The 17,609-nt window shown below is 44.6% G+C and overlaps 1 protein-coding gene across 1 annotated transcript in view; it reads left to right on the forward strand.

Annotated features, from left to right (window-relative positions):
* Positions 1–17,304, forward strand: part of SLC44A3 (solute carrier family 44 member 3) — an 84,334-nt gene extending 67,030 nt beyond the window's left edge. The window contains 3 exon segments of the mRNA XM_018045792.1: positions 12,259–12,396; positions 14,778–15,014; positions 16,132–17,304. Coding sequence (XP_017901281.1) covers positions 12,259–12,396; positions 14,778–15,014; positions 16,132–16,227 — 471 coding nt within the window. The 3' untranslated portion in view covers positions 16,228–17,304.

Below are 17,609 nucleotides of genomic sequence, written 5' to 3' on the forward strand. Positions count from 1 at the left end.
TGCCCTGTCCATCACCAACTCCCGGAGTTTACTCAAACTCGTGTCCATTGAGTCGGTGGTGCCATCCAACCATTTCATTCTCTGTCGTCCCCTTCTCCTCCTGCCTTCAATCTTTCCCAGCATCAGGGTCTTCTCCAATGAGTCAGTTCTTCACATCAGGTGGCCAAAGTATTGGAGTTTCAGCTTCAGCATTAATTTTTCCAATGAATATTCAGGACTGATTTCCTTTAGGATGGACTGGTTGGATCTCCTAGCTGTCCAAGGGACTCTCAAGAGTCTTCTCCAACACTGCAGTTCAAAACCATCAATTCTTCGGTGCCCAGCTTTCTGTACAGTTCAACTCTCACACCCACACACAACTACTGGAAAAGCTGTAGCTTGATTAGACAGACTTTTGTTGGCAAAGTAATGTCTCTTCTTTTTAACAAGCTGTCTAGGTTGGTCAGAACTTTTCTTCCAAGGAGCAAGCGTTTTTTAATTTCATGCCTGCAGTCACCATCTGCAGAGATTTTAGAGCCCAAGAAAATAAAGTCTGTCACTGTTTCCACTGTTTCCCCATCTATTTGCCATGAAGTGATGGGACAAGATGCCATGATCTTAGTTTTCTGAATGTTGTGTTTTAAGCCAACTTTTTCACTCTCTCCTTTTTCGCTTTGATCAAGAGGCTCCAGGTTACACAGAAGGAAAGTACAAGAGTTGAGTGTTAAGGTTTTGGGGACCTAATAAGTCACCCCCTCTTCCTAATAAAGTTCTGAACAGAGAGATCCGAGAGACAGCAGATGAAGATTAAAAATACCACCTTGAATATCTAATGCCTGGGGTAGAAAGTGCATTGTAAAAGCAGGTGATTAATGTTTCACCCTTGAAACGAAGAGACCAAACCATTCTCTTCCCAGGTCGAGCCAACAGCGTATCCCAGCTCCTGAAGTCTCCCCTGTAAACTCAGTGAATAAGCTGAGAAGGTGTGTTCCCAGGGGCAGGTGGATCCCAAAGTGCTGAGCCAGACTGTGCTCTGCCCTTCCCTCCAAACTCTCAGGACATGTGCCTTATCGCTCTTAGTCCCTTCCCGTCTTGGCATGTTCTAGGTATGCTGCAAAAATGCTGAGGGAGGTGGCCTGTGGTTTTAACTTTGATCTATGGAAACTGACTTTTGAGTCAGCAAAATCCAATTTTCCTATAAATAAGGAAGCAGGTGACCTGTGCAAACACTGAGCTCCAGTGAACAGTGTTTGACCTGAGGTGGAGGCAGTCGCCTGTTGACTCCTCCTGTGTTCTTCACACCCGCAGTCTAGTGCCTGTTGTGGGTACCACACCTACAATTGAGGCTGGGTCAGCATCTGTGATGGTGGCCCGGGTCGGGGCCAGGCAGGGGGATGGTTCAGTTGGAAGACAGAACTTCACAATCCAAGTTTGCAACATTATCCTAAGTGCTTAAGAAACAGAAAGATTATAGATTAGCTTTGACATTTCCCAAATTCATTTAGTGTGGGAAATGAAATTAAACCATCAACTAGCTCTTACCTCAAATCTAATCTTCCTCATGATGGAGAGCAGGTGTCTTCATGTCATTTCTCTTTATCTGCATCTGCTTCTGGAACAGAGTTGTTGTCCGAGGCTCAGACTGCCCACCTCTGAAGACACGCCCTCGCCTCCTCACTGCCATACCCTTCTAAGGGGCTGTCGCTCCCCAACTGTTTTTGTCTTAGGCATTAGACCTGTTGGGAGAAGGTGTTGATTGTTGGCCAGAGACTAGAGAATGCATTCATAATTTTTTTTTTTTTAAAGAGGAAGGTGGTGTGCGTCACAGTGGTGGAGGGAGTAAAAGCCACTTTGATGTGGCAGGTACTGATCTCACATTCTGCTATAAGCTAGAGCCTGATGGTGTTCCAGGCTGCTGCTGCCACCATGTGAGTCTCAGCTTTGACTGACTTCCACACGGGTGTGAACCACAACCACAATCTCAGATGTGCAAGAAATATTATATCATGACTCTCAACCTCATTTCTGGCTGTGAACTCCCATTCCACTGAACTGGCAGAAAGTCTAATCCATTGTTCTTGGGCTATCCCTCCATGGTGTTATACAAAGTATCAGGTAGCCCGGGGCATTAGTACACACAGCTTGCCATTGAGACATACATCCTCCTATCCTCATGGCTCCTTCAGGCCCTGCTGGGGAAGCAGGAGTCTTCTGGAAGGCCATTTATGGCTCTATCTGCCTAGATGTGCCTGTGGGTAGGGTAACCAACCCTTTTGCTTTGCCTGAGATTGTTCTGATTTTAGTTGTGAAAGCCCCAGGTCTCTGAAACCCCCTCCCACCCAGCAAACCCAGACCCTAGGGATGGACACTTCCATTTAGAGTCCTGCCACTTCACCATGCTCTGTTAAAAAAAAAAAAAAGGCAGACCTGGACATGTGTTTGGAACCCACAGATCTCTCCCTCTCCTTCCCCAGTTCAATGGGGTCTCATTTTCTAACTGGGGGATAGAGGAAGACCACGCCCACCTTTTGTTCCCAGACACTGGGGTCATGTTGGGAACCCCCTTCCTTCACCTTCTTCACCGGTAGGAAAGGTTTAGAGAGCTAAAATTTTGGAAATCAAAAGCCAGTGAGAATTTCACACTGAGTGTCTGCTTAGTACCCTACCCCCAGCTCCCTCCCCTCACCTGGGGGAATGAGCCACAGATTGAGTCCTGTGGGAATGAGGCAGACAGACCAAAAATGAGAAAACAGATGCAGGAAGAGAAACAGAAGTCGTGAGAGCAGAGTGAACCATCACACACACTGGGGACCGCTAGACAGTCCTCCTTCCATTTAAGGGTTCATCTCTACCAACACTGCAGAAACGAGGTCCGTGAAGAATAGGAGAGGAAGTGACTAAGAGCATTTTGGCACGGTTAGCATTTTCATCTAGGCAGGGCTAGAAAATTCCTTAAAGTTTTGTCAAGTGGATCCAGTCTTTGAAACTCTTCTCCCTCCTTTTGCGTTGTCCAGGAGGCCTCAGCTGGCACAGGGGTGGGGCAGGGAGAAGCATTTGCTAGACTTGCATTCATCCAAGGAGTGAGACAGCTGAGGCCGGATGACTTCATCAGGAAGCATCTTGGTGAGGGCAAGAAGGGCCCTCAGGGACTGTTGGCCCTGCCAACATCTTGCCTCCATTAAGGCAGCAATAAAGAAACTTCGTGAGGTTCAAGAACACAAACCTGTCAGCCTGGCTCGGTGCCCAGTGCCCAGCAGAGGCACACCCTCCATACGTGTCTTTGGATGGGAGGATGAGCCCCTGCTTTCTCAGCACCAGCCCTGGTTTGTGCTGCCTTCTTATAGCCTAGAGCATCTGCTAGGAATATCAGGGAGACAATAAAGAAAAATGCCAGCTCATAAGAGGTGCCCTCGCTTGTTGGAGCTGCCCTGACAACACCTAGGACTGACTGTAAGGGAATCTGCTTTCTGAGCAGAAGTGCTAGTGGTTAGAGGAGGCCAGAATGGAAGAGCAAGTAGTCTTTGGAGCTTCAGGAAGAAGAGATCTGTTATTACAGCCAGTGTCTTTAAACAGAAGCATTTTTCTTATAAGAGAGTTTCCACTGCATGCTGGGCCAAGCATGCACAGAACAGTGATTACCCACAGCAACCTCTCAATCGATTACCAGGCTCTCTGTCAGCAGGCCTCGCAGGTCAACTGCTGCTTCGCCTGCCCCACTCCCATCAGCAGCATGTTCATAAAGGGACATGCACCTGACTTAGAAATTATTCCCCCAAAGTGTGCAATATATGAAAACATGTAAACATTCCCATTTCTGTTCCCCATCTCCCTCTTGCCATTTCCTCGGGCCTGAGCTTCAAATCAAAGATGTTTGACATTCTCTTGAGAACCAATCTTCTTGGGCCTGTGAAAAACATAGCCATTTCAGCTCAGACGGTTGCTCCGTCGTGTCTAACTCTTTGCAACCCCATGGACTATAGTCTGCCAGGCTCCTCTATCCATGGGATTCTCCAGTCAAGAATACTGGAGTGGGTTGCCATTTCCTCCTCCAGGGGATCTTCCCAACCCAGGGATCGAACCTGTGTCTTTTGCGTCTCCTGCATTGGCAGGCAGATTCGTTACCACTGTGCCACCTAAGAAGTCATTTTTTTTATGGTCTGTAAGGCACCCTGGTAAACATGTACATACACGGTCCAAGTTTGTCCTCTCAAGCACACAGTGCAGGTGTTACTGCCACTGTACAAATGAGGAAGCTGAGGCCGAGGCTGAAGAGCTTACCCAGGATGCTAGCTGCTATGTGGGGATCCTATGACTTCAAGTCTGTAGCCCTACTAGCTTCACCGAGTTGCCTGGAGTTCCCTGTCAAGGGTAAGAGTAAGGAGGAGAGGAAATTAATGGTCTTCACTCACCAGGGACAGCCAATCCATTTAGTCTTCTTTCTAATAAAGCCTAACTTCAAAAAATAGTAGGAGTATTTCCCATCCCCTCTATTTCCCTTTGCCCAGATCCACAACTTTTTGCCACATGGATGCCCAGGCTTCCCTTTGCGTCCGTCTTTTCCACCACCAATGATTTCCAGGTCAGATGAGGCTGAAGCAGGGAGAGCCCTCCCTAAGGGCCTGGGGGAGGCAGGCGGCACTGCTGCACAGCCCTGTATCCAGGGCCTGCTCACCACTAAGCACTGCATCCTTGTCCTGGCGGGTTTCCCTGGAGGGGCGCAGAACTCTGCTAGCATATCAGTGATGGCCAAGTTCAGCAAGATGCATTGGCCTGACTTGGCTTTTTCTGGATGTGGGGAGAGGAGAGGGCATGACTGAATATCCGATTCATGTCCATTTTTTGTCACCTCTGCCTGGTCATTTAGCCTCTTGAGACTTCTGCTTCCTCATTAGTCAAATGAAAGGGTTTTCCAGGGTGGCATCTGGGATAACCTTTTAATCCTAACATTCTACTGAAAGAACAAATGTACCAATGAATTGAATTTGACTGTGGATGAAGAATTATTTGGAGGCCATTCTTGGTTTGCAGAAAGCATCTTCCTTTTGCATTCAGTGTGCATGAGCCTCACAGAGAGGACGTTTCAGCTGAGGGCTTCCCCCGGCCCCCTACTCCGTGCCCTGCAGGATGGAGTCAGAGCAGCTGGCCCAGAGCTGAGTGTGTGCAGCAGAGACAGTGGCTGCGCTGCGTACATGCCACCCAGTAATTAAGACTGTCACTATGGAAGAAGCTGTATATGTTCAAACTTCTGATAAGGTAACAGCAATAACGAAACACACTAAACTCGGGAGGCAGGAAAAAAACAGGAGGATTCATCTTTCACCATTCGTGCTGCTGAAACTTAAGCCATGGTGTTAAAAAATAAGCACTCTAACTTCTTAACATTTTTCACAATAATTTTAGAAAGATTGTTTTTTGTTAGAAACCGAAGTCTTGTGTGTGAAGATACATTTGTCTGACATTCAACTAGTCCTGCAGTTTCAGTTTCGTTTTGTTAAAGTCGAATTCACATTTGTGCTTTCATTGAACAGTACTTTTTGTTTCCGGTTTTAAGACCCATGCTTACCTGCCCATCCATCCTCTCTTCTGTCTGTCTCCCTCCTGTATAGCTTTGTGGGGAAACACTGGGGTGAAGTCCACTTGATATTAGCAATGGTTATTTCTGAGGGGAGGAGTCAGAGTAACTTTTTCTTGCTTCCTTGTTTGTCTCTATGTTGATTGATTTTCTTTAAAGACGAGCATGCAAATGATAGAGCCATTCTTCTAAAAAGATAAGCAAAAGGAAAATACATTTTAAAGGAGCAAACAGGACCACACTGCCTCTGTGTGTGTGTGTGTGCGTGTGTGTGTGTTAGTTGCTCAGTCGTGTCCGACTCTTTGCAACCACAGGCTCCTCTGTCCATGGAACTCTCCAGGCAAGAATACTAGCACCCGGCTTTACTGGCAGTATCAGGCCCCAGCCAAGGCAAGTTTCTTCCTCACCCGCCTCCCGCTCCCAACCCCGAAGGGTCTGGCAGGTTTCCCCACTCGCCATCTCCCTGGACTCGAGTAACTGGTGAGCGGTGAACTCCTGGACGGATCTGAGCGGCAGATGCCAGGCCCGGAGGCTGTGCCCCTTCTTCCTCAGCATGTGTTTATGATAAAGACGGAGCTGAGAGGAAAGTCACTTGCGATGGTTCCTGCAAGTCTCACCAGAAAGGACAAGGACGGCTCTGGGCACAGATTTCACTGTATTTCTTTCAGTCCCTCGGAAAGTATGAACACCAGTGTTATTTATTCATCATCCAGTGTCTCGGGTTTGTTTTCATAGTTCTTGTTTTATTTTGAGTTAATAAATATCAGGATTTTGTGAGGAAGGCACTCCAGAAATAAAGCTGACTATTCACGGCAGGGCTTTTGGCAAACGCCTTTCCTCCTTTGCAGAGGGAAACTGTTTACCTTTCTGAAGAGTCAACAGAAGCTCGGGTTCACAGTTCCGCCACCAGAAGAAGGGCCCGCTTCAGTTTCATAGGCGGACTAATGGCTGCCCTTCGCGGATGAAGGATGCAGAGTGGACTGGGCTGGCTTCCGGCTTGAGTTAAGGAGGGAAAATGTGCTTTCTGTGTAAAAGCTGCAATTAACATTCTTGGACAACTCTCAGAGTGAATCAAAGAAATAAGCCAACTTTTCTGTTGCCTAAAATTACACTTTAATCTCTTTCCTTTCTCTTCAAAAATAAGAATTCTCTTTGAAATGGGAATAATATACCCGTAGTGATTATTTCACTGAGTTGTGGTGAGAAGCGCATCAAGCAAGATGATGGCAGGAGGGTGCCTGGTCCACTTTGAAGTGCTGTACAGGCATGAAGCATCTCTAGCGAGAACCTGAGAGCGGGTGTTAGTGTGAAGGGACATTACTCAGCAGGGCTGGTGAGCCAGTCTGTGGAGGCAATGTTAACAGGAACCCAGCCTCTTTCTACTAACCCATCCTGCCACATCCTTGGGTCTTTTTAATGATATGTCTCCTGAGAGCACCACTTTATTATTTTGAATCTTTTGGAAGGAAGCACAAAGTACAGCTCAAAGTAAATGTTTTCCTGATGGGCCTGAATGAGTCAGAGGTCCATTTCTTGTAAGTGATACACTGTTGGTTGCATGCGTGTGTCGGGGGTATGCTACCCAACCTCTCTGCGCTCTAGTTCTCATCATCCACTTGTGGTTGCTAAGAGGATTAAATGTTTTCAGGGGAATACAGAACAAGGCCTAGCACATAGTATGTACTCTGTGAGTGCTTGCCGTTTTCAGTTATTTATTTACACACAGAAGTTGCACACCTGCCTATGGATAGCAAAAGAAAAAAAAAAAGGCCACAGGAACAAATTAGGAAGCTGCTTCCAGGTTTCTGGCAAGCAGACATATCCCTAAGGCATCCCTTGAAGTGGGGCAGAGGGGGGCAGAGTACCTGGCATGAGTTTAATTCCTCATACTCTTATTTTCTGCCCACAGAAGAGTTCATTTTGGGGGAAGCTGGCCCCTGGTTTCTGATAGCTAATGATACCAATGTGCTCAGTTTGAGTAGTCACAGTGTGTGGCAGGAAGGGGGACCCCTTCCAGGGCCTGAAACTGGGCTCTTGTCTAACACTCAGAAGTGAATTGTCCAAGGAGACACATGTGCTGACAAAGCAAGAGATTTTATTGGGAAAGGGCGCCTGGGCGGAGAGCAGGAGGGTAAGGGAACCCAGGAGAACAGCTCTGCCGCGTGGCTTGCAGTCTCGGGTTTTATGGTGATGGGCTTAGTTTCCGGGTTGTCTTTAGCCAATCATTCTGACTCAGAGTCCTTCCTGGTGGTGCATGCCTTGTTCAGCCAAGATGGATGCCAGAGAGAAGGATTCTGGGAGGTGGTCGGACATGTTGGTGTATCCCTCCGTTCAAAAGGATACACCAACTCTCCTGGTTGGTGGAGGCTTATTAGTTCCATGTTCCTTACCAGGACCTCCTGTCATAAAACAACTCATGCAAATGGTTACTATGGTGCCTGGCCAGCGTGGGCGGTTTCAATCAGTGTGCTTCCCCTAACAACTGGGCATTACGTACAACTCAAGCAGAGCCAGGAGGCACAGTGGAGGTGTCTGGGGGCCCCCCAAAGGCTTTGGTGAGAATGATCTTTGGGAGGTGCAGGGCTTTCTGGCTCAACAGAAGATGGTGAGAAGAGATCTGCCCTGAGCCTTCACGGGGCAGCCTGGGGGAGCTTCCAGAAGCACAGACTGTGCCTTCCTGTCCTCCCCCTTGCTCCACAGCATGACGCTTCAGCCCCGCTGAAGTCCGGGTCTGGGGGAGTCCCAGCGCACTTCTCTGCTTGACCCCTGAGTCTCACTTCACTGTCTCCTGCTGCGCCTTGGCCCCATGTACCCCCGTCCCCTGTAGGAAGCCAGCCCAATGCCAGTTCTATGACATCTTCCACCCCTTCCCCTCCTCCATGTGCCCTCCTCCCCTTACCCCTGGCTGGGTTTCCACTCCACTATGCTGCTTTCTCACTGGAGCTTGAGTTGTAGCTCATTATTCACGAGTCCTCCCAGCCATACAAGCCCCCCCCCACCCCTCCTCTGCAGCTTGTGACAGACCCTGGTGGACTGTCCATGAGAGTCTGAAAGCGAATCCACCTGTACCTGCAGGGGGTCCTCAGTCCCAGGCAAGAGAGTGACAGTGGGACCTAGTGTTGAGGTGTCAAGTGGGTAAACCTTCCTTGTATCGATTTTGTGTTTTCGTGGGTTCCATCTCAAGGCATAGACACGTCCACTTGTTCAGCCATGCTAAAGAAACATGCACACTGAATTTTGTCTGGTAATAAAAGCCTGGTGCCACTACCTCCTTTTTTCTTGTTTCAGGATCTCATGATTAACTGTGACCACCAACACAAAGTATTCTCGGTTCCTTATCGTATCAATTCTTTCCTAACGTGTTGCTAGGGTCTACAGATCACTTTAGCGTTCTGTCATCCCAGGAAGATGCCAGTGCTCCAAGCCAAGACTTACAGCACTGGACACTTACTGCCATCCAGCTTCCAGTTGCCTGACAAGGAAACACTTCTCAGAATAAGTACAAATTAGCTAATGCTGAAATTGCAGAAATTTTCAATCCGTATCCTGTATTGTTAGTGATTCTTCCGTCCCCCAGCTCCTCATTCAGCCATTAATTCTAGGTCTCTCTGCAGCACGCAGGGTTGAACCTTGTGGTAAAATACTAGTGGTGCAGTAGCAGCAGGAAGGCATGTATATAATTTCCCTGTCAGAGTGGTTTTAATGCTCTCTTTCATAGGGCATGATACATTAAAGAAAAGATAAATGGTTACGGGCCCCCAAGATCTGTGGAGTCAACACATGTGTGAGAAAGTACCATTTTAACATTTAATTATTTTAGCCAAGGAATCAAATCTATTTTTATTGCTTATGAGCAGTGGTGCTAAACTGACTACAAGGCTGTGATCTGTAGGAAAAGGAAATCTTCACAGAAATTGTATACCCAGCCTGATACAGGGAGACCACCAAGAACTGCAGTTTAAGAGGAGACGTGGAGGGGTGGGGGCTGAGGACAGAATCCAAAGAAAGAGGCCGAGTGGCGTGTGGCCCTGCTGCTGAGCAAGATCACGCGGGGACCTGGGGTGTCATCTGGGAAGCAGGTCCTGTCTCTCCTGGGTCCCTGCGAATGTGAGGGATTAAAGCCTACAGATGAAAAAACCCCCGGTCCTTTCCAAACCCCTCAGTGCTTAAAGAATGGCCTCTGTGTTTCCCAGTTGTAAATGAGATCATCATTGGTGAGGTCTGGAGGAAAATAACCACCCTCTATTACATGCTTTCTATGTGCCTGTGCTTTGCTAAATGCTTTATAGGGAAAATGTTCTTTAATCCTCCCAACATCCCTTTGCAGTAGGTGCTATAATTCATTTTATAGATCAGGACATTGAAGACTGACAAGAGGGTAAACCAACCAAAACTGACAGCCAGGCAGTGGTGAAGACTGAAGACTGGGACTTGGACCCAGAGATTACCTGCCGAGAGGGCCTGTGCTTACCTTAAGCACCATGCTTTTAAAATAGCCTTTTGACAGTGTCATATCCAGAAAGTTAGAATGAAAAAAAAAAAAAGCTCCCTGATGTTCCAGAGCACTTGGGGCAATGCCTTTGACCTTGGTTTTCAGTCTGTAAAAGACTGATTCTGTCATTTACCTACCTGCCCTGCACATATGTCTTCAGGATGTTGAGGTGGTGGTGAGGTCTCTGAGAATCTTATATGATCACAGATGCTTAATCAGATAATGAGCAATGCATTTTCATATCACTTCTGAAGACTTAAGTCCTCAAACTAGTGGACTTAAGTCTGCCAACAGCCAGTTTGAGATTTTCAACTGAATTTTACATGCATTTTTTGTAAGTCGGAAATCCAAAGTTCTTGTGGAATACCATTAAGGCACTTCTGCAGGGACCTCATCTGATATCTGACGGAGAATATCCTGCTGAGGCAGACAGGGTGCCTTCCCTGGGGAGGTGAATACCCAATCTTTCATCTTTGAGAACCAAATATTCCTTTCTAGTTGACCGTGGGGAAGAGGGAATTACCAAGAGAGGGTGAGTTAGGATGCAGGTGTGCAGCAAGGCGATTCAGCTGTGCATGTACATGGACTTATTCTTTTACAAATCTTTTCCCATTTGGGTTGTTATATAATATTAAATGGAGTTCCATATGCCACACAGTGAGTCTTTGTTGCGTGTCCATTTTAAATATAGCAATGTATACATAGCCAAAAAATAAAAGATAATTCCACGGCCTTGCTCCCCTTCTCCTCTGTAACTCGCTCTGATTAAGACGTGCACCACTGGGGGCTGGATTACTGCAGTAGACTCCAAGTTGGTTTCTTTACAGTGTTTTTGAATGGGTGTATGGAAGGATTAGCTTTATATCATGAAATAAAACTTTCATCCTTTAAGCCAAAAGGAAAGGCAAAACCGAAGCAGGTAATATTCGCAGGGAAGTTATAAATTATTGTAAACTGGCAGTGCAAGTAGCATTTTAAAGATTTCAGGGGAAATGTAAATAGATGGCCTTGAAATTAGCATATAGTTATAAGGAAAAGGTATTTTTGAAAAATGACCCAAGAAATCTCATATGAACACATACACCCACTTGTCCTCTTCGATTTAGTAATCCCATTTCTGGAAATGTATCCTTAAAAAATGATCCAAAATTCATGAAATTAAGATGTTCCTTGCACAGTTATTTATAATAGCAAATATTTGAAATAGTTTAAATATGTCCTAGCTACATATGTGCATGCATATACACACTCCTGATATAAATGTATTTATTAAAAATTAGAATAATAAAAGTCAAGGAGAAACATGAAGATGCTTATTTCCTATGTAGCATAAGTCAGACATATAACAATGGCACTGCACCATTTAAACTGTATGTCTTTCCACTTCTAGAGTTTCTGTCCCATTTGGCTTCTACTCTGCCTCTTCATGTTTCATACCATCCTGTCATTCTTTATGATCACTCTTCCTTCGGTCTCCTTAACATCTTAAACATACTTCTTCGAATGCTTTATTTCAGATTGTTCTCAAGGTGCAGATTCTCTTGGTGGAGGCTCTGTTCATTTCCTTGAGTCTCCTCGTAAGTTTTTCCTGCGAACACTTCGTCTTCTTCACGTATGGTGATCTGTGGGGCTCCACCATTCCCTGGCCTGGGGGATATGGTTTCCTCTGCCTCTGCCCAGACCCTAGTCATTTCAGGGGTCCCAGGCAGAAGTTGCATTTCTTGACCAATTTCCTTGAATGACTGAGTATAAATTCCGTGGTTGTGCAGACAGTTCAGTTTCCTGGCATGGGCCTGAGCAGTTTCTTACCCACAAGCGGTCCAACCCCAGCCCCTCACTCCTACAGCCCTTACCTGATTCCCTGCCCACTGCGTCCTTGTGGTTCAGTGCTCCCGATCAGGTAGGGTCTGCTTTGTGTCTAGTACCTGAACTTCTTTGCCCTCAAACTCTGCTATGTATATGCATAACTGTATAGTTATGCAGCACTTGTCACTTAATCTACCGTATTGACCAGAAATATTTCTTTTCCATTTACTACAATTATGTGAAAATATATGTGCATATATTCCAGAGACTGAAAGGGACTTTGAAATGACTTTTATGGGTAGAGATAGTGGGTTTATAGTAATTATTTTGCAAATATTCTGTACTGGCATTGTATTATTTTTAAAACAGTAAAACTCATCATGTTTTTAACTATTGTCTTTTATTTCAGAATGCATACACTACAACTGCCATTAATGGGACAGATTTTTGTACATCAGCAAAAGATGCTCTCAAACTCTTATCCAAGAATTCAAGTCATTTTACATCTGTTAACTGCTTTGGAGACTTCATAATTTTTCTAGGAAAGGTAGGATATCTTAACTAAAATAGTAAAGTAACTTGGGATCCAAAAATTAAGCCATACAACAAGACTTTGACAGAGAACTGTTTCCTGAGTGCTTACTCTCTGCTGGGCCTCATCCTCTCATTTAATCATCAATCTTGTGAAGTATCTGTTTTACAGGTGAAGAAACTAGGGCTTAATAGTTTGGCTAGGATTTCACAGCAGCTTGAGTCAGGATTCAAATCTTGGTTTTACTCTTAGCTATTATCCATTGTGATTCCACTTTTTCATATCTAGAATGAAGCCTCTATGACTTCAGAGAATAAATGTTTTATAGAGGTTGTCATAAAAATATATGAAAATTGGAACTTCCCTGGTGGTCCAGTGGCTAAGACTCTATGCTCCCAATGAAGGAGACCTGAGTTCAGTCCCTGGTTAGGAAACTAGATCCCACATGCTACAACTAAGACCCAGAAGAGCCAAATAAATGAATAAATATTAAAAAAAAATATGTATGGGCATAGTGCTAAAACCTGATGAAATGTCTACACTATTAAGAGCATTAATTTCCTAAATATACAGAATTATTGATATCTCAGATGGAGCCAGTTGCATTCCTGCTGTCGTCTTTTTCTAAGGAGTTGTATGTCATCTTGTGAAAACCTCATCTTTCCTACCTACAAACTAAAACTAACATCCCCTTTCCAGGTTGTAGGTTAGAGTCCCTGAAGTAGAAGTAGTACTCCAGCCCCTTCTTGACCATGCCTCAGGTTGAAGGTTCTTTGTACCAGCTAGTGTCTCTCTCCGTGTAGTTGTCACTCACTGGGCTTAATTCTGCACACGCCTGTTTGCTTCGTCCTACTTCCACCTGACTGCCTTTCAAATTCTTGGAATTTCACAGACAGTTTCACAGACAGACGTCCTGACCCTCCTTCCACATCTTCACTTTTCTAAGCTAGCCATCCGTGCCCCTCCAGCCATGCCTCCGCAAGGACAGGAATGCCGGTGGCTCTCGTGGCCCCAGAGTGAATGAGCTCTAGTCTCCACTTGTGCCAGTGCCAAACACGGGGACTCATGACTCCTTGTTTAGCACTGTGTGCTCCTGTGGCATTTGGCATATGTCTCCAGTGCATCACTGTCATAATGCCGTCAGGAACAAGTCAGAACACGCTTGGATTTCACAGGTGTGTGCTAATTACATATATATTTGAAGGCACAGCTGGGTCCCAGAGACTTTTCGTGTGACAGTACTCGAGAAGCACAAACTGATTATGCCTTTTAAAACAGCCTAATAATCCAAGTTGTAGTTGTATCTAAATGGATAATATTGTTTACATTTGCTTGGTAGGGTTGCGGGTGATACATTTTGTAATAGCTACTTCCAAAAATTTTTATTAAGAGGTTTCATTTTTATAACAGACTTGTGTTTTACTTTAGGCAGTAATTCATTTTCTTGTATTTCTCAAAAGGAACACATAATTACAGATGGTTTTTTTTTAATGAAGTGGCATGCAGATTCACATCCATCTTTATGGATATCCAAGCACAATGACAGTTTATGGATATCCAAGCACAATGAAGGCTCCAGGGGGTTCCATTTTGTCTGGTAAAGAATTAGGTTCTTCACGGCCTATAATCATTTCCTGGAAATATAGCAATTACATATAGCAAAAGCCTATTATCCTATTATCCCTGTACCAGCACTGGAAAGCCCATCCACTTTAATCCCCAGGATAAAAGCAATCGCATGTTTAACTACAGAACATCCACTCAATTGATTGATGCATCATTGTTTTTAAAAATGAGGGTGTATTAAAAAAAACTGTTCTAATGAAGATGGTTATTGTAGTTTTTAGTAAAAGAAAAGAAAACAGACTTAAAATTTTGTGAGGTACCGTTGTTGTTTAGTTGCTCAGTTGAGTCCGACTGTTTTGTGACCCCATGGACTGTAACCTACCAGGCTCCTCTGTCCATGGGAATTCTGCAGGCTGGAATACTGGAGTGGGTGGCCATTTCCTTCTCCAGGGAATCTTCCCGACCCAGGAATCAAACCTGCACCTCCTGCAATGGCAGATAGATTCTTTACCACTGAGCCACCAGGGAAGCCCTGAGGTACCATTACATCTACATAAATAAAAAAAATTAGGCATAGATAAAATGAAAGTATATATACTCTTCCCATTCCCCGGATTAACTGGGGTTTCTTTTGGTATCATCATAGCTTTTCATTTTTTCTTCTTCCTATATTACTGAATCCAGTTTTCTGACAAGTACTCATTATAGTAAGGCATATACACCCCCACATATGCACATATATGAAACTATTGCTTATCCCTGACAAAAATCTTTTCTACAATATCCTAACCAATTTATAGATATTTTCAACAAACTCTTGTTTTGGACAGGTGTTAGTGGTGTGTTTCACAGTTTTTGGAGGACTGATGGCATTTAACTACCACCGTGTGCTTCAGGTGTGGGCAATCCCACTGCTCTTGGTTGCTTTTTTTGCCTACTTAGTAGCCCACAGTTTTTTATCTGTGTTTGAAACTGTGCTGGATGCACTTTTCCTGTGTTTTGCTGTTGATCTGGAAACAAATGATGGATCCTCAGAAAAGCCCTACTTTATGGACCAAGAGTTTTTGGTAAGTAAACATCTCATTTCCTTTTTCAACCTCCATCCTCATAATCTCAAAAGTGTTTAAGACTCGCACATAAAGGAGGCTGGTACCCAGCTTATTTTCTCACCCAGGTAGGCAGGCTCTGTGAGCTTCCACCACAAGACCCAAATGTCCTGAGAGTGAGATTTGCGTTGTATTTTCTGAGGCTGATCCCACCTCCCTTATTGAAACCTTCCTGGAGAAAAGTGAAGCTGAACAATTAAGCACTTAGTAAATGACCCAGGGTAGAAGGTATTTTGGGTGCAGTAGCCATCCAAGTCCCTGCTGGTCTTAATGGCTTATTTTGGCCTTTTGTATGGTCCGGAGCTTTCACAGTTGATCTTTTTTCTAAGGTATTTTTGCATCCCCAAATATCATGTCATACCAGTTGTATTTTAGGGAACGCCCACTCCCATGGAGACCAATCACCTTCAAGGCCACTATTGACAGATCTGTGATTCTGAGGCCCTTTGTTAACCAGGGCACAAGGTTGAGAAAAGCCACACCCTCAGTAGAGCCCCCATCCTATCTGGAAATAGCAGGCAGCTGTTCCCAACAGCTTTTGCAACACAGTTGTTGCATATCTGCCTTATCCTGTGTAGACAGGGGTATTTTAACAGCTGAATGAATCTTCTCATCTCTTTCTGTTGTCTCTGTCAAGTAACATTTTAACAATTTTCTTTCACTCGATTACCATAAAATCTAGGCATTAAGGCCCTTCTGCTTTGAAACAGAGAATGTAAAGCACTCCTTAGTCCAGCCAGGCACTGATGTTTAAAAACACTTCTATAGTTTCATAAATAAGTGTATCCTTCTCCCAACAGATCATAAAAATACAACACTTTAACATGTTTGGTATGTATCCCAAAGAACGTGCTTCTTATGGTTGTTCTTATGGTATTAGGAAGTTAACTAGGTCTCTTTCTACAATTTACACTTTTTTTTAATTAAAAACCCAGTTTGAAATCTACCCCCCAAGATATTTTAGTTCAACAGGGAAAACTTTAAGGACAAAATTCCCCAAAATGATATGGCCACGTAAATGACTGCCAATCAGTGTGGATACAGAACAACTGGTCTAACTCATTCTTTTATTTTTCAGGATTTTGTAAAAAGGATCAATAAATTAAACACAAGGGCACAGAGAAACAAGAACTCATTAACAAGCGAAGAGGGAACAGAACTCCGGCCATTGTGAGATAAGTGCCCATCAGGTATTTGTACCTGAAAAAGTTTCCTTCTCCTAAGAGCTGTGCGCACAATAAACGATAAGGCCCAATGTGGCCCCAGTTCTTTGCCACTGTTTTTGTCCCCACGTTACAATACTAGAACCACAGAAAAAGTATGCAACCTTTTTTGTACCAAATGAGACTGAAAAATCTTTTAAGACCTTGTTTATGAGGTCAATTAAAAAAAAAAGCACATTATGTAAATACTCATTTCAGCGCATCCTGAAAAGGACTTCCTCACTCACAATCAATAAACCTTAGCAGAAATCTCTGGAATATTGCCCTACTACAGAGAACTTTTTCCTAATCCTCCACTCCTGGAAATGAGCTATGTACATTACAGCTTTTCGAAGTACAATTCTTCAATTTAGGGACAATTAAAACCAAAAGTGTAACTGGAACTACCACCTGATGGGCATGGCATAGAATAGGCACAAGTTTAACCAGATGTGAAGTTAAATTTTGTTCAAAGTACAAGGCCACCTTGTAGAAATGAGCAAACGTTCTGCATAAGTGGTTTCCAAGCCCGGCCCACCTGAGGACTGCCTAGAGGAAGATTTCAAGTTCTGCCTGGACCCCGTTCTCAGGTTTAGATTCAGTGGTGGGTAGAGAAATGGGGGGAGGGGTGTCCTTGGGCTGTTTTTCCTTTTTAAAGCTTTAAACAAATAGGAACATCTAACATGTTAATGGGCAGCCTTGTTTCAACTAGATGAACAGGTAAACAGAATTACCCACTCTCCTAACAGGACAGCCAGTCTGGCTTATTTGGCAGGGCAAACAGTGAATATGTTTCTCTAAACCCTTCTTCACGGAGGGCAGAAAACTGCCGTGGCGGCTCAGGTCTCCTATAACAGATGCAGATTATGACTTTTCTCTTTAACAGCACCATCGAATTAGTTGAACTCGTCTCCTTTTAAGAAAAGGATTTACAGAGCAGTTTCTCTGAGGTGTAAAACTTAGTCATTGTTGTGTGATGGGCAAGTCAACTGGGCTGCTTTTGTGGGTACAGACACCCCTATGTCCTCATTATCTGCCTCAGCGAAAAACAAGCAGGCACGTTTCACCCCTAAGGCCTGAGAGAGCCAGTGCTATCGGAGGAAATCACTTGGCTGAGAAAACATCCGAAAGTATGTTAACCACTTGTCTCTTCTTCATGATTGGATTTTTTTATCATTACAACACTTAGATGTTCGACCTCCTCCATGTCATAACCGAAGGTTGCTGCTGCTGCTGCTAAGTCGCTTCAGTCGTGTCCAACTCTGTGCGACCCCATAGATGGCAGCCTAGCAGGCTCCCCCGTCCCTGCGATTCTCCAGGCAAGAACACTGGAGTGGGTTGCCATTTCCTTCTC

The sequence above is a fragment of the Capra hircus genome, chromosome 3, assembly GCF_001704415.2.
Source record: "Capra hircus breed San Clemente chromosome 3, ASM170441v1, whole genome shotgun sequence".
NCBI lineage: Eukaryota > Metazoa > Chordata > Mammalia > Artiodactyla > Bovidae > Capra > Capra hircus.